Source organism: Carettochelys insculpta, chromosome 9 (genome assembly GCF_033958435.1).
Source record: "Carettochelys insculpta isolate YL-2023 chromosome 9, ASM3395843v1, whole genome shotgun sequence".
NCBI classification, from domain to species: domain Eukaryota; kingdom Metazoa; phylum Chordata; order Testudines; family Carettochelyidae; genus Carettochelys; species Carettochelys insculpta.
In genome coordinates, this window is record NC_134145.1 from 29,668,013 (window position 1) to 29,686,079 (window position 18,067).

Sequence of the window (18,067 nt, forward strand, 5' to 3'; positions counted from 1 at the left end):
TCCCCGTGTCTATTTAGTGGCTTGCCTAGGATCACTACGAATATCAAGGGTGGGGAAACTGTCCTTGTTATACATAAGGTAATTGATATCTTTGTCAAGTCTGAGGTGAAAACTGTCAAACTTGAGAATGAATTCCAATTCAGATGTCTCCCTTTGTCATCTGGTAACTTTGGATGCTACGACCTGCTTGATTGAAATGCTGATAAGTTTGAGTATTTAGATTCATAATGTCTGATTCGTGTCCATTTATTCTTTGGTGAAGTGATTGTCCACTATACTTTGCTGAGGGGCATGACTAGCACATGATGGCATATTTCAGATTGGCAAAGTGCAGGAATATAAACCCCTGATTGTGTAACTGATGTGATGAGGTCCAGGGATGGTGTCTCCAGTGTAAATAAGTGGACAGAGCTGGCAATGGGGTGTTTTGCAAGGAAAAAGTTCCAGGGTTAGTATTTTTGCGGTGTGGCATGTGATCAGTGGTGAGAATTTTCCTGAGGTTAGGCACTTGTCTGTAGGAAAGAACAGGTCTGTTACCCAGGGCCTGTGAGAGTGCAGCATCATGTTCCAGTATAGGTTGTAGATTGTCAGTAATGTGCTGGAGGGGTTTGAGTTGGGGCTATAGGTGATAACAAGTGGTGTTCTGGTATTAACCTTATTGGGCCTATCTAAAAGTAGCTGGTTTCTGGGTATTTGTCTGGTCCTGTTAATCTGTTATTTTATTTTTCCCTGTGGATAATTAAGTTTTACGAATGCCTGACAGATCTTGAAATTTTTGTTCTCTGTCAGTAGGATTGAAACAGGTGTGATTGTATCTAAGGGCTTGACTATAAATGATGGATCATGTGATGTGGTCTGGATGGAAGCTGGAGGCACGTAGGTCAGAGTAGCGATCAACAGGTTCGTGGTGGAGAATGGTATTGATTTGACCATTGGTGATTTGTACTGCAGTGTCCAGGAAATGGATCTCTCATGTGGAATGGTCATGTTTGAGATTGGTGGTGGGGTGCAGGTTGTTGAAATTCCTGTGGAATTCTTCAAGAGTGTCTTTACCATAGGTCTAAATGATAGAGATATAATTGATATAGGATAAGTAAAAGGAGGGGTGACAGAGGAAGGGAGCTGAGGAAATGTTGTTCTAAGTCAGCCATAAAATGTTAGCATACTGTGGGGCCATGTGGGTGCCCATAGCACTGCTGCTGATCTAGAGGTACAAATTGTCTCCAGTTGGAAATACAAATTTACATAGCTCAGCCACCAGATCTTCCTCTCCAAGTGCAAAAAAAGGACATCATACCCAAGGGACTGAAAGCGTACTACACTGATTACAGTGAGAGACTCTGCCACGTGCTCTCAAAGAAATTGAGGAACCACCTGATTAGTATCCTGTACACACAGGAGATCAAGAATGACCTCTCTGACCTTGAAACTCATCAATAAACTTCCACACAAGAAGCCACATTGCAGGACTTTAATAACACAAGACAAAACATCTATAATACACACTTTTACTCCCTACAAAAGAGAAAGGACAATAAACTACTGCATACCACAGGATACTACAACTGTGGTAATCTCAACTCACCAGATAATATTGTTGACCTTTCCAGCTACAGACTTAGCCTGGCAGAATAGTCTGTCTTTGTTCTCACCAACAACTCTTCAATTTGGAGACAATTTATAGGTCAATGCATACAAAACATGCATGCCATATTGTCTATCATGATTTTTGCGAGTGTCTCCTTCATTAGTGGAAGAAAACATGCATTTCACTGCTCATAGTTCTAGAAGTTGATGGAGAGTCAAGTCCATTGGGAACACCATTTGCCCTAAATATTATGGTTGTTCACATGCCTCCCCCGCCCCCAGTAGGAATGGATCCATTGTTAGAAGCAATGTTGGGGTGAAAGATTGTGTGAATGGTACCTCTGCATGGATGTTTGCTGGATTTTTTTTTTTTTTTTTTTTTTTTACCATTCCAGACCCCAGAAGGCAACAACAATGGTTTGTCTACTCTGCCTTTGCTTGGTGCCTAAACAGACTTAAGCCATGTCTGTAAACACCTCGTGCAGTTCAGTGAGAGATATCACAAAATGTGCATGCCATCAGTGTCCGAGAAGCTGGCCACTAGATGGCCCTGCACTTCTGTGCATATATTCAGTTAAACCTTGAGTAACTATTTGACCTGTCATTTGGATGGCTAAAATATATTTCAGGCATCCTGATATCAATGCCAAGCTGTCTGGGGCACAAGAGATCAGGTACATACAACAAGCCCAGACATTAGCACTCAGCATGAATCGTTTAGGATTAAAGCTTTCAATCTCTGTGAGAAAGGATCCTATGACAGAATACATTCCCCAGAAACCAATGCTTAGGCAACAGAGAAGCATCATCCTTAGCAGTGTAATTTGCTACCTTGATGTAATGAGTAGGAAAGAAAAGAGAAGGCTAATCTGAAGCAAGGAACAGATTTCTCTCTCAAAACTTTCTAGTTTTGCCCTAGATAAACCAACATTTTTTTTTAACCAATATTCCTTAAAATATAGAGACCACGTGGCTCTAGAGCCACAAGTGATAGGAGTTAATATTGCGACTTCTTTGAGCAGCACCAACTCCAGAGCTGGAGCTGCCAACTTTGCAATGGGCTGAGAGACGCTCACTGTTCAACCACCAGCTCTGCCCCAAGGTCCCCCTCCCCAGAGCTTGATGCACTCTCGCTCCTCTCCCCTCCCCACCACCACCTCCTACACGCCACAAAAATCACTGATCACGTGAGAAGTACAGGAAGGTACTGTTCAGTGGGGCTGCAAGTGGCCAGAAGGCACCGGGAGAAAGAATGGAGGGAAGCCGATGACTTATTGTGGTTCTCTGGCAATGTACATTGAACATTGGTAAATTGTATCTGCTTTTCAGGCTCCGGTCAGCCACTCCTGATCTAGGGCATCTTGCAGTTACTGTATTTCTTAGTTATTCATGACAATTAAAAAGTTTAGGGAGAACCACTTTATCTGGAATTTAAAACAATATCACTTTTAGACCATGCTTTTAAAACATTAACCTGAAACCACAATTTCTTCTTAAAAGGTTTTAGTATAAACTTGTCTATAGGTTTTATTTCCAACCTGTACCAACCTTTAAGATTTGAAATCTAAAGGTAGCATGAGAGAAATAATACAGACTAAATCACAAAAAATGATGCCAGTCTCAAAGGAAGACAACCACAATTCACAGTGCAACAGACACTTTATTCAATAGTGATGGGGGTATACAGTATAGAAACTGCAAGAGAGACAAAAATTAAAGTAAGTTTTTTCCAGTATAACAGTCTATGAAACACACTGATGTTTTTGGCACAAAAAGTGGGCAACAATATATTGTAATAAGGATCTCAAGAGTAACAGATTTGAGATGTGTGGTGATTTAGACACCCAGTTTGTTTTTTTGCAGAACAATACAACATAGACCAGTGATTAGTATGGTGCACATGCGACTCTATGCAAGTTACATTATATAGCCACTAACATTTTTATTTGTTCAAGTGAGGTCCATACTACTTAGTTCACAGTCACTATGTAAAGAGGGTAATTCTTTTCACCTGTTCATTCCCATAATTATCCATACAATTAGACATCCTGGACCAATAAATAACTTTCTCTGTTTTCATATGAACTTTGATCATTATCAAAATTATTCTGCCTTGACAGCAATTAGATACTTAAGTGGCTGAATAATACCATATTTCACTCAAGAGCTGCAGTTAAGAGGGGAGAACAATATCACTGTTCTATATTTCACTGAACTTTTATTTTTAAAACAGAACATAGTGTTCTATGAGCTATGAACCATTCTCACAGCAATTACTGTGTTACAAAGGTCTTAAAACTCCTCAGAACACTTTCTTCCAGTGGTGTTTGTGCAGACAGAGAAATGTATATTTGTGTATGAGGCTAGAAGAACTCTGGTTTATCATCATACACCGTACAGTCTGCAAGCACATTCTTACTAACAGAAAGAAGGAAGTACTTGCTGGCACTTCAGTCACATTCTCTTTAAGAGGGAAACATACACATCACATGAACGTCCTGAACTCGTGATGAAGGAAAACATATGGATAAGAGTGAAAGGTCTGTCACACAGTGTAACCTTCATTTGTACTAATTAAATTATTTAAAACTTTGATTAGAGAGTCAAATCTCAGTGTTAGCTATTCACCACTAGACCTTCAGCACTGAAATGGCATGTTGTCTTACTTTTTTTGTGAGGGGGGTTAAAATGATGCAGCCAGTTAGCACATGGTGTTGCATCTCCATTTTCGGTTTGCAATTTTCCTTTACTACTTGTGGATGCTGATCTACATCTGGCATCTGAAAAACGCTGCAGTGGCAAGGATGTTGCGTGTGCAGGATGCTCATTTGCCGTGCACATGTTGTATCAAAAAGCAGGCATTGTTTTGGTTTTGTTCGAGCCAGGATTAAGAGAAAGCTAAAAGCAGGAGAGGGAAAGGTCCTCTGCTGCCCTACTTCACTAGTTGTTGGGGTAAGGACTTGCCAGGCAGAGGAACCAGCATAAAGAATAATGCCTCACTAGGAAGTTTCTAGGGTGCCCCCTCTTCCCAGCAAACAGGTGCTGCTAAGTCTTCCAACTACAGGTTAAGAGGCACCTCAGCCATGAATCCACCTCTTTTACAGGACAATTTATTCACTCACTAACTCCCCCTTCCTTCAAAGGGGGCAGAGGAGAAAGGAAACTCATTGCCACCTCCTTCCATATGCAGTCAAATGTCAGGAAAACCCTCTCTGCTGACATCTCCCTTCTTCCTTGTGGAATGAGTATGACTGGGTTGTCAGCAGAAGGCTCCTGGAGCAGCAGACTTCTATCAGGAGAACTCTGGGCTCCTAACAGATGGCTGCAATTTAGACATAGCCTAAGGTAACAAAGTATGTCTGTCAGTTCCCTCTCTCCTGGCACCTATGTGCAGGGGAGAGTTATGTTACGAAAAGGAGGGATGCAATGGGGACATTTGGGAATGAATGAGTGGAAGAGAGAAGGAGAATTTAAAGGGATGAGGAGAAAAATGGAGGGAGTCGGGCAGGGGGGAGGATATGGAAGAGATTTAAATGGATGAAACAGGAATGTATCAAATCAGAAAAAACAGAAACCCTCAGACAAAGAACAGTGAGACAGGAAGACCAAGAAAGAAAAGAGACGACTAGGAAGTGGATATCGTGTTCAGACTGTGTGTCAGTCCTTCCCACTCCCTGCACCTCCCCCCCCCCCAAAATAAATCCCACCGCTGCTTATGTTAGAGAATTTCTCCATTCTTGGTTTACAAATGATTTTAAAAGCATTATGTGAATTCTACTGTCTATAATTCACTCTGTTGTCGTGAAATATGTATGAGTCATGGGCAAATATGTTGTGGAATTTGCCATAAGAAATACATTTGTTTCAACTGAATACCACAATAGATATTCACGCAATTTAAAAAAAAAAAAAAAAGTAAGATGGCCATTGTTCCCATGAGATCCGCAAGGGCAGACAAAATACATGTGCCAACCTTTTGGGAAATAACAGTTTCCCCTACTCATGAACATACTCTGGCAATAATGTCCTTCAGCTAATTCTACCTCCATTCCTTTGTTTTGAGCTTTGCTAGTAAATTGCCTACGTAAGTAAAGAAATAACTTCACTCCAAAAGAGGAAAGAACATAATAGCTACAAACTAAAATGAAAATACATATAAAAAGATTAAAAATATATTTTAAGTATCCTTTGTAATATAACATTTCTACATGAGCCTCAAAACATTCATTTTTATGGACCACATTATCACAAAAACATAGGCTTTTAAAAAGATGATTGATACATAGCATACATACAAGCCTCTTGTATGCCACCCAATTGGACAGAAGAGTAATCAAGTGGAGTCTGAATGCTGGGCAAACCTTGACTGGCTGATGGACAATCTTTCCTGTAATTCAAGTGCATCAGAAACACATAATGCTTCTCTACAGAGAGGCTTTCCCAAGCTGCCACCTACAGTCTAAAATTGATTTTAATTATGATTCTACACAGAAGTAGCAATGTGATAATCAATTTCACACTGTTGCAGCTACCAAAAGGAAAGCCTGCTTACTACACAAGCCCAAATTCATTGTTAAATTCAATTGCTTTCATTACCTACCAATAGGCTGAATTCCTGACAATAAGGAGGAGAAGACTAGGGGAAAACTGAAGGAGGAAAAAAAGGGCAAGAAGATATGAAGCAAAAAGGAAAGGGAAAAAATGGTAAAAGGAAAAAGAGAAAAGTGAAACTCATAGTGTCATGACAATGGAGCTGCTTAGCAAATGGTTAGGAATTAGTTTTCCTCCATGTAGTTCTCACACCAAGTATGTAAATCACTAACGCTAGGAGTTAACTACCATAGTTGTCTTACGCTTGCTCATTGCACTATATTCACCCCAGCATAAAGCACACATACACCTTAAATACCATCTACAGGAACATAAAAATACACTAAGCAAGAGAGTTGTAAACAAGGATTAGTAGCACAGTGGTACAGTAGATTGTCAATAAAAACAATAAAAGTGTGGATATAGATTTATCTACCTTGCATGTACTTTATTGCCAGTTACAAGGGAGGGATTCTATATCTCATAATTCTGAAGTTTTGTTAATAAGAACAGAAGAACAGGTGAGTAACCCATCTACTTTCTCCATTTCTGTGTTGGCTATAGGGATCAGCATGTGGTCCTTCAGTTTTTCAAAAACCTGGTGAGCAAATAAAAGGACAAAGTCACAAAACCTGAGCACCCATCCCTTCCATTTACTCCAACTCTTTATTGTATGAATTTTATGGAAACAAACATACAAATTTCAAGTCATGTTGCCAAATTCCATCTCTACCCCCGACACTCAAGACTTTAAAAGCATCAGAATTGTGATGACACTGCTTTTCCTGGGAGAGAATATAAGATTGCAGAGTGGCCACAAGAGAGAAGGAGAAAAATCAGCTCTCTCCCCACCTCCAGTGCTGGGAGTTAGGGGAGTTAAGAAGAGTAACTGTACCCACTGCGTATCTCATTCTTTTGCTGGTTCACTGTGGATAATAATTTCTTACTTGAAATAACTTGTTTCTTCCCGAATTAACTTGGTGATTAGTCAGTTGGTAATAAATAGCAATACTTTGCATTTATAGCTTTCTTTCCTCAAGGGTATTTACAAACATTAATGAATGGATTCCCTGAATACTGTGAATACAGCAAGGGAAGTATAATTATACCCATTTTACACAAAGGAAACAACAGGAGGAGAAACAGATTTAAGTAGTGGAGCTGAAAATACAACGGTTCCTGATTCTCTGAGTCTTGTGCTTGAATAACTGGGGAGCGGGTGTTGGGGGGGAGAGACGGGGAGTGTGTGCGCGCACACATATGCATGTACAGTACCAGGGCCCACCCCAGGAGCTACTCACAATTTACAGCTCCCACTGACTGTGATGGGAGTCAAGGACATTCAGTATCTCAAGGGAGGAGCCCCTAATTTGTAACTCTCCCTTTACCTTTGCGCTCTCTGGGTATTCCTCGGGGGCTCGATGCAGCAAAACATGGCCTTTGCCTGGAATGTTTAGGTATATGCAGTTTGCTGCAGCGTCGTCAGGCACGGTCAGTTTGTCGTAGCGATGGTCACTCATCTGCTGCATGGTCTGTTGACAGAAGAGAAGTGCAGCTGGTTAGAGGAAGGGCACTAGCTTTCCATCATGAACGTGCAAACACAAACGTCAAAAAACAAGCCGAATATGGTATGGCAGGAACGATTTCATTACCTAAACAAGTCAGGCCTCTTTTTTAGGTTTGCACTTAAAAGTACAGGATATCTTGGTATCAACCAAAAATGAAGTCAGACTGCTAAATTCAGATCGACAAAATTTTGAAAACCCTGTTAACAATGGTGTAGTGTCACAGCAGGAACCACTTTTCCTGAAACCACAGTTGGCTGGGTTCTCTCCTTAAGGGACATGGGCTGCTTTGCAGGGGTTCTTGAGCAAGAACATCCCACCTTCTCGTTCAAGGCAATGGGAGCTACAGGTGCTAGCAATTTGTAAACTCTACAAAAAGTCAGTAAAATACATAAACACCAACAGAAAAGGAGCCCAGTGTAGGTTCAGCAGCCTCCAAATTCTTCGCTCTTCCACCAAGCTCTTCTGTCCAGGGAGTGGGAGGTGAGCCTGGATTAACTCCTTGTTCATCAGGGGATCATGTAGGTGGTATCAGCACAGCAGATCAGAAGCCAGTACTCTGCTGGTGGAACTTGAGCTGGTATGCTGAAAACAGCAGGGTGGGCATTCAGACTTGGGCAGCAGTTTGAACCCAGTGTTCCCTGTCAGCTGTGTGCTTGTGTGGCCGCTCAGGAGAGATTTAAATGCCACCCAGCAGTTTTGGTTTAAGATCAGTCTATTACTAGAGACGTAAAAAACCATTTGCAGTCATTGGAGCAGATTCACCACTGTGCCACTCCAGCTTTACACTAGTATCACACTGACATAAAACTAGAGTAACACTAGAGGAATGAGGCCCAAAGAAACTGCTTGAAGCTCTGGCCTACCCAAAAATCCTGAGCACACCCAAATAGTCTCAAGAATTTATTCTCTTAACCACTGCACCCAGTGTCTCTGTGTGTACTGCAAAACCTCTTTGCTACACTTATTCTTTGTGCAATCGCCAGGCAACGTGCATCCCTTTGGCTTAGTTAAATCAACTCCTGATGAAGGAGAAGCCACCAGATATACAGGGATCTTGTGATACATTTAGAAGAAAAACTCTGTATTTAAACTAATCCCAGCAACAGCCTGCGAACAAAGATCTTAGGCCATATTCCACTCTCAAATAGACTGGTATGAATTCAAAGATGCCCCACTGATTTTAGGATCACCCCAGTGTAGCTAACAGCACAATTTGGTCTATTGCATCTAGATGAATTAATCTGAACCAAAGAACCTTAAGAATCTGAGTGCCTTATGAGGTCACCTGCACAACTTGTCATCAGTAGAAAATGACATATCAAGTGAAGCACAAGAAGGATGTACACCACACCATTAAGTAACTAACTACCTAATATTTGCACAAACCTCCAATAATTCCTTTGTCTGAGTGTGTGATTCATACATATCCTGTGGAGAATTCCATAGTAAGGAATGTCGAGCATTCTGGAGGAAGTGTTGATCTTACCCTCACTTCTTGTTTCTTCATCAGATAGGAAATTATTCCGAATTTCCACAGTCCCATCTACCTCCATAAAAGAGCTAACAGGTTGTAGTGGAATAAACACTTCAATTGGACAGGATGTGTTGTTATTCTTAAAGTCATTGTTTCCATGGCTGTCTTCCTCTTTGCAACTGATTTTTACAGACCCTATTTACAACAGTATATAGAGAAGTTACTCACTTGTGTAGTAACAATGGTTCTTTGAGATGTGTTCCACGTCAGATGTCAGGCCCGCCCCGTGCCACAGTTCACAGATTTTTTTAAGCCATAATTAGCCAGACCATGCACGTACAGGAGTGTGCTGGGGTCTTAGTGCACTTTTGATCACGTGCATGATCCAGTCCAAGCCAGTTCCTCGAAGAGCATCCCAGGAGCATCTAAAAAACATAAAGCAGACCTCCGAAATGGGGAAGAATGGGTGGGTAGTGGAACACCTACGGGGACACATCTCAAAGAACCATTGTTACTATATAAGTGAGTAACTTTCTTCTTCGAATGGTCCCTGTGCGTGCGCCACATCAAGTGATTATATAGCAGTGACAACCCCTCCCCACCTGAAGCAGGGAGGTGGGTACCGGCGTTGTGTGTTGTTCACCACAAAAAGCACCACTGCCAGAAGGCATCTACCTCCATATGGCAATGTATTGCATAATATTAGCGAATGTGTCATAGGATGACCATGTTGCGGCTCTGCAAATGTCCTGCAAAGTCCTTCTAAAGAAGGCTGTTGAAGTTGCCACTGCCGTGGTAGAATGAGCTTTGGGCGCAGTTGATAAGGTGGTTTTGTGTAATGAATAGCACATCTTAATGCAAGATGTAATAATGTTCGAGATCCTTTGAGAGGATAGCCCCTCGCCCTTTGATCTCTGTGCAAGGGATACGAATAATCTGTTCGTTTTACAGAACGATTTTGTTCTGTCTATACAAAGGTCATAGCCCTCTTTGCGTCAAGTGCGTGGATCCTTGTTTCTCTGTTCAAGGAGTGCGGCTTAGGATAGAAGGATGGTAATATTATCAGTTCGTTTATATGGAATTCCGAGGAGACCTTGGGAAGGAATGCAGGATGTAGACACGTCACCGTGTGTGTCCTTAGAGAAAGGCGTATAAGGTGTAATCGCCATTACTGTGGCCAGCTCGCTGACTCTACAGCCAATGTTATATTGTAAGAAATCCCATCTTCAAGGTAAGTAAATGAAGCGACGTGGTGGCTAGAGTTTCCAACAGTGATCTAGACAACATGTCCAGCACCAGGTCCAAACTCCACGGAGGCACTACTGATTTACGAGGGGGATAGAAGTTTGAGGCGCCTTTTGGGAACCGGTTCGTGACTGGATGCGTGAAAACAGTCGACCCTTCTATAGGGTGTCTAAAAAGCAGATATGGCCACCAGGTGGACCTTTAAGGACGGTAACATAAGTCCTCCTTGTCTAGGGTCCAACAAATAATTTAGAATTGTAGGTATGGGTGTAACTGTCTGCACAACCACCAGGATGTAAACTGTTTCCATTTATAGAGGTAAGTCTTTTGAGTGGAAATGCATCTACTACATATCAGTACTTCCTTGACCTGCTCAGAACATAGGTTCTTCGAGGCATTGAACCAAGAATCACCCATGCCATAAAACAATGTTTGTGGTTGAGGGTGGGTCAGAGTCCCTTGTTCTGGGAAAGAAGATCTGGAACGATAAGGAGGGGGCACGGAGGGCAAAACGACATTCACTGTAGCAGTGGGAACCAGTGCTGATGAGTATCAGATGGGCCTTCTCTAGCCTCACCTTTTCTGGGACTTTGTGAATAAGAACCAGTGGGGGGAAAGGCGTAGAGTAGGGATTCTTTCCATGATATGAGAAAAGCATCCCCTATTGACCCTGGGCCAAGGCCTGCCCTGAAACAAAGATGAGGGCATTTTCTGTTGTTGTAGGTCACAAATAGGTCCATTTGGGGGAAGCCCCAAATGCAGAAGATGCAGTGAAGTATGTCTGGGCAGATCTGCCACTTGTGGTCCGGTACAAATTACCTTCTCAATAGATCTTCTGCAACATTGCTGATGCCTCGGAAGTCTGGGGTCCTCATGATTATGTCATTTGCCGTACACCAGTTCCATAGACGAACAGCCTCTGCACACAAAAGTGAGAGACCTGGCCCCACCTTGTCGACTGATGTAATACATTGTGGTAATGTTGTTGGTATTGATGCCAACCACCGTACCCTGAATATGTGGTACGAAGTTTTTGCAAGCACTGAACACCACTCTTAGCTCCAGCATGTTTACACATAATGCCATTTCTTCTTGTGACCAGAATCCTTGCATTGGATTTGTCTCCCACGTGCGCTCCCCAGCCCATGCTGGAAGCATCTGTCATTATAATAAAGGAAATTTGGAGTTGTGAAAGGGGACTCCCCCCATAGTAGATTTTTGGGTTTCATCCACCACCGCAAGGTTTCGAACCTCTGCAGTTGGCAACACCCTTTTCTGAACAGGTGTGCTTCACTGGCGTATATACTGACGCTAGCCAATGTTGGAGACAGCGAAACTGCAGGCTGGCATTTTACCACTGATGTAGTGACCACCATGTGACCCAGAAGCTGGAGGCAAGTTATCACCTGTGTCATAGGACTGTGCATCAGGATTTGTATTAACAATTGTATCGCATGAAAACAAGATGTTGGTAAGTATATTTTTGCTGTAGTAGAATCGAGGGGAGGCCCTATAAATCCTATGTCCTAGGCTCAGTGGTTGATTTCTGAAAATTGATAAGGCCTAGAGACTGAAATGTCTTTGTGGTAATGCTTACCATATGGAGGACATCTGCACTTGAGCAGCCCTTCAAAAGGCAAATCATCTAGGTACGGCAAGATGAAAATATCTAGATGGTGTAGGTAAGCTTCTACGATCAAGGGCATCTTCGTGAAGACTCTGGGCACCGATGACAGTCTGAGTGGCAGGACTTTGGACTGAAAATGATCAGTACCCACTGTGAAGCAGAGAAAACATCTGTGGGCAGGGTGGATAGTTACAGGAAAGCAACGGTCTTGTAGGTCGAGGGCTGTGAACCAGTCCCCATCGTCCAATCCAGTAACGAGAGAGGTAATGGTGACCATCTTGAAATGTTGTTTGCGAAGATAACGGTTGAGAACCCGTAAATCTAGGATTGGTCTCCACCCCCATTTTCTTCTTTGCGAGGAAGTAGAGGGATTAGAACCCTCTTCCCTTGAATTCGTCAGGTACCCTCTCGACAGTTCCTATGGACAGGAAGTGGTCCACTTCGTGCTTTAACAACATCTCGAGAGGGGTCCCTGAAGAGGGACTGAGTGGGGGGAGTGGTTGACGGAAAGATGCAGAATGGAATGGTACAGCCCACAGAAATACCCAGTGTTCTCAAAGTAGTTCAATCTTCACTAGAGTGTAAAACTGCTTCTGTAGATTGGGCAAACAATTTCAACTTATCAAAGGGGAGGTCTTCCACACTTGTTTGCAATTCTTTAGGGACGCAAGACATTTGTAGCCAGGAGACCTCCTCATTACAACAGCGGTTGAGGTAGATCGTGCAGCAGTGTCTGCAACGTCTACAGCAATTTGGACTGCCGTAGGTGAGGTAGTATATCCTTCTTGGACTATTGCTTTAATATGGGTTTTTTTGTCATCAGGGAGATATTCCATTAGGGATGTCAATTTCATATAATTACCAAAGTTATGATTGGAAAGGTGTGTGGTATAATTCGCCATTCATAACAACAGAGTAGAGGATGAATAGCCCTTTCATCCAAATAGGTCTAGTTTCTTAGCATCCCTATCTGATGCCGTAGATTTACATTACCGTGTCTTCGATCTTTGTTGTGAGGACTCCACTACAAGAGAGTTGGGTTGAGGGTGATTGAATAGGAATTCCATACCCTTCAAGGGAAGGGAATACTTTTTGTCCCATCTCTTCTTGGTTGGTGGAATGGAGGCAGGGGTCTGCCAAATATTATCCACAGCCTCTGTAATGGTGTCATCCAACGGTATGGCTATCTTGGATAATGTTGGAGGTCTTAGATTCTTAAGAAGCCTATGCTGGTTCTCCTGTACCTCCGCAATTTGTATGTCCCGAGTCTGCGCAACCCTCTTAAAGAGCTCCTGAAATTGTCTAAGATCGTCAGGAGGGGTAGCCTTGTCTGGGGATGATGAGGATACATCAGTTTGATACGCCTCTGTTTGCTCTTCCATGCTATCCTCTGGCTGCTCCTCTATGGGTTCGGGTGGGGGTGGGGGCAGGGAGCATTGGGTCTAGGTGTTCTTTTGATGAGGAGTACCTATGTTTCTTCAGAGGTGGAGATATAGAGTGTCTATATAAAGGGATGTGAGTTTGGGGATCTATAAGAACAGTACTCCCCGCAGTAGTCTCTACAGTAATATTGATGCGAATAATAGCATTGTGATCCTGGTGAGGAAGATCGGCAACATGAATGTCTCCTGTAGGTATGTTGGTGGAATGAATAAGGTAGGTGAGACTTACTCAATGGATGGAGGAGGAGACGAGGATGTCTGGTGAGAGTATTCATAGGACTGTTGTGGTTATGAGATAGGAGAATGAGGCCTGAGGCGAGGAGAATGAGGCCTAAGGAAAGGAGATGGAGGTCTGAGGAATGGTGATGGAGGCGTCAGAGGCCCTTCTAGTACAACAGGTTCTATCAGAGAATTATGGGATAGCAGTGATGACATAATAACCAGCCTTTCTCCTGACCTATGTGGCGAATTTTAGTCTGCGCCTTTGCAAGTTGTTGAGCTGTATGGCTGTCCAAGATCAAAGTGTACAGTGCTGATGGAACTGGTGCCAACACAGCTGGTACTGCACCCAGTGCCATATGCCTTGGTGCAGAGTCTGTCAGCACCAACCTTGGTTCCAAATGTTCTCAGCGCAGGCTCCAGTTGTACCGAGATCTTAGGTGCCGTGGGTTTATGCACCGGTTCTTCCACTGCCGACACTGGTTTCGGTGCTATGGACAACTATCTCGGTGCCACAGCTTCCGGTGCCGATTGTGTTTAGGTATGCGAATTCCTCAGTTCCAAGGCTTGGCCATGTGCCTTTGGTACATTCGCTGGTTCCTGCTCTCCTCCTGTTTGTCCCTTTTAGATGTAGAGGGATCACGGTGTTCAACGTCACTCGCCCTCCTCGTAGGTAACACTGGCAAGGATCGAGTGGGAGAGGATCTCTTTTTCTTATGGCCAGAGAGAGTCAAAGAGGTTGCTTTGCACTTTTGGAGACAGTGATGGGCCCTCAGGGGGAAAAGCGGTGTCAGTTCAGAGGTTGTAGGCTGAAGAGCCTGATCGAATAAAATCATCTTTAGCTTCATCTCCTTGTCTTTTCTGGCTCTTGGGGTCAGTTTGGAGCAGTGGGTACATTTCTGAGGTATATGGGCCTCCTCCAGGTAGTGAATGTATTTGCTGTGTCCATCGGAAACTGGGATGGCTTTGTGGCATGAATCACACTTTTTAAAACCTGTCGCAGACATTTTACTTTTTTTTTTTTTTAATACAAATAACAATGGTCTATACATATGTTTGTATTATTTCTCTTTTTTTGAATATCAAATAGTTAACAATTCGTAACCATCATAAATGATAAGTTAACAGTCAATAAGAGCCGCTCTTAAGCAATGTGGAGATAAGTTTTAACTTGTTAAGAATTCCTCCCCCCCCCCCTTTTTTTTTAAACAACTAAATGCAATAGGAATGCTGTAAAAAGAGGTAAAACAAACTATTTACAGATGATTTTCAACTTTTGTTTCAGCCGTGTGTGGACCAAAAAGCGACTTCTGTCTGCAGCTGCTGGTGGTTGAAAGAAACTGGCTTGGCCCAGATCACGCACGTGACCAAAAGTGTGCAAAGAGCCTGGCACGCTTCTGTGCATGAGTGGTCTGACCAACTACGGCTTAAAAAAAAAAAAAAAAAAAATCTCTGAACTGCGTTGCTGAGGTAGGCCTGACACCTGACATGGAGCACCCATGGGAACCACTGGAAGAAGCTGCCTTAGTAGGCCTACTTTGAAATATAGGTGTCAGTAGGAAAGACCAGTGCCTAGATACAACAGGATTTGAAACACTGGTTTTGATTCCATTCTTGGAGAAAAAGCAAAGAGAATCTTGTTACTGTAATTGTGTTGTACAATAGCTCATCTCTCAGGAACATTGTGATTCACCACAGAGTACTTGCTTCAGAACTTGCAAAACAGTATTTAATGGTATTTAACAGAATGACACAGAAACCATTCATATGGTATTCTTTTGAATTCTTTTACTGTGTAAAGGGCATCAGGTAGAAAATGACTACTGCAAAGTAACTTCAAAGAGAGGGAAGACTCTATTCTAACAAAAGGGGGATAAAGGCAGGTGTACTTGAGGGTGTGGGGTGTCAGGAAGTGGATGTAGGCTGGGGGGGCGGGTCCCAGCCACACCTGGCTCTTTGGGGAGTCCTCTCCCCACCAGTCTTCCCTACATGGACCTCCATACAATGTGACCTTCTGGCCAGAAAGTTCACTTAGAGCAGGGGGTGGGCAATTTCAATATAAAACAAGATGCTTAATGGCCTTCAAATGTAGCAAAAATACATTGATCTCCTTTGGGGAAAAAAAAAGACACAAATTAGGTAAAATGAGATGCATCAGGCACCCAATGGGAAAGATCTTTTAAAAATTGCCTTTCCTACCAAGATTGTAACAGTCACGAAGTGAGCTTGTAAGACTCTGGCTTTCTGCCTAGGAGCATTTGCACAATCACTTATACTAGCAGCCAGGCATTTCCTGCATGCCTTGTTTTTCTGGGAATTCTCTCCAGCCTATAGAGGGTAACATTCACTGCACATTCTCTCAGCCCTTAGTCATGCTTTCCTTATATTGAAGTCATTCACATGGCCTAAAATGCCTTTTCTGTAGTGTTTTACAGCATGTCCTCAGCCAAGCTGAGGTAATGGGTAAGCTAAAGAACCCTAAATGTGAAACAGCAAGACATGTGAGGGAAAAACGTTGACGCGTTTAGGAGATTTCACTTGAAACATGTCTGGCATCCTTTAAAATGTGTGGGCAAAGTACGGCCTGCAGGCTGGATTCAGGCTGCCAAACATTTCCCTCTGGCCTGCCTTGACCCTCTGGGCTGCTACAAGTCCTGCAAAGCAGCAAGATGCTCAGACAAGCCATGTCCCTGCCACAGCCTGTCAGACCACTCCCAGAAGCAACCGGCTGCTGCTAGCAAGTGCGTCTGTGGGGGAGGGCAGTGGGTCTCCATGTGCTGCCCCCACCCTCAGCACCATCCTCACATCTCCCATTAGCTAGAGAATGGCCAGTGGGAACTGCAGGGGTGGTGTTTGGAGGCCTGCTGACTCCTCCCCCAAAGAGGCATGCACAAATGCCTTTGCCAGCAGTAGCCAGCTGCTCTGAGTGATGCTGGGCTGCCATGGCATGCAAGCAGCCTGCCTGCCTGCGTGCCCAGCTGTGCTGCCAGCTGAGAGCCACCTACGATCACTGCCTCCCACCCAGAGCCTGAGCCTGCACCTGGCATCCCAACCTACCTGCCCTGGGTCAGAACCTCCTTCTAGACCCAAACTCCCTCCCAGCACCTGCACTCACTCCTGCACTCCAATACCCTTTCCAGAGCTCTGTTCTGCGCCCAACTCCACACCTCCTCCATTAACGTAATACAAAAGTGTGGCTCATGACCACTTACCATGATGCTTGAACTAGCCCTCGTGACAATTACTGCCCATCACTACTTTAAAACATAGTTGTCTTAACTCTCTTATGAGAACACGCCCCCATGCACGAAGGCAGGCCCATGTGCAGAGACCGAGTGATTTAGGGTTCTACTCATGTAGAGCTCATTACAAGACTGTCACAGCAGTCAGCAGAAACGTCACACCGAAAGTGCCTCAACATCCCAAAGATCCTATGGACACATACAGCATACAATCCATGTGTACGAAACAGTTAGCCAAAACAAACACGTCAGGTTTTGGGGGTGTATGTTTTCTTTTGTTGGGGGGAGTGCTAACAAAATCCCTCCAAAAACTAAATAAATTCAGACAGACATTTGTGTTCATCAGCATTTTTAAATGGACACAAGAAGTAACTTCCCAGCCAGCTCTAGGAGATCTGTATACTTTGGCAGACACTTTATGGCATGAAGCATAGTCATTTTTGGATCCGCTTTCCAATCAGATATGGTATTACCTTCACTTACCACTCCCAGTTGGTTTGGACCTCAAGAGCCAAGTTGGCCAAGAAATTTTTTTTTTTTTAAACCAGCTACCACTTTTACTTATACTCTCTCTCAAACACAGACTGCAAATTGAAGAATTCAGGTTACTCTTCCAACACTAAATTAGTCCCCTTGAAGTCCCACTCTTTCACAGAACACATGCATTTACATTCACACCACAAAGAAAAGTCACAGCCAGTTTAATTCCTGCCTTTGTCACTTCTGGGTCCCAGATCAGCACCTTAAGAAAAGAGAAGTTACTCACCTGTGTAGTAACGATGGTTCTTCGAGATGTGTCCCCGTGGGTGCTCCACAGTTGGTGTCGGGCTCGCCCCGGCGCCACAGCTCGGAAAATCTTCAGCAGTCTCCATCGGGTCGCACATGCGCCGATGCGCGTCGGCTCTTCGTGCGCTTACGGTCACATGCGCGATCTGGTCCCCGCCAGTTCCTGATCAACCGCTCTGGACACCCCTGAAAAACACACAAACAGAGCTCCGAAGTGGGGAGGAACGGGTGGGTAGTGGAGCACCCACGGGGACACATCTCGAAGAACCATCGTTACTACACAGGTG

At 43.6% G+C, this 18,067-nt stretch overlaps 1 protein-coding gene across 3 annotated transcripts in view; it reads right to left on the reverse strand.

Moving 5' to 3' along the window:
- Positions 1 to 3,088: 3,088 nt before the first annotated feature.
- Positions 3,089 to 18,067, reverse strand: part of DDAH1 (dimethylarginine dimethylaminohydrolase 1) — a 166,379-nt gene continuing 151,400 nt past the window's right edge. For all 3 annotated transcript variants that reach the window (XM_075002229.1, XM_075002228.1, XM_075002227.1), the window contains 2 exons: positions 7,566 to 7,709; positions 3,089 to 6,775 (listed from right to left, as the gene is read on the reverse strand). In XM_075002229.1, coding sequence (XP_074858330.1) covers positions 6,659 to 6,775; positions 7,566 to 7,709 — 261 coding nt within the window. In that variant the 3' untranslated portion in view covers positions 3,089 to 6,658. The remainder of the gene's footprint in view (positions 6,776 to 7,565; positions 7,710 to 18,067) is intronic.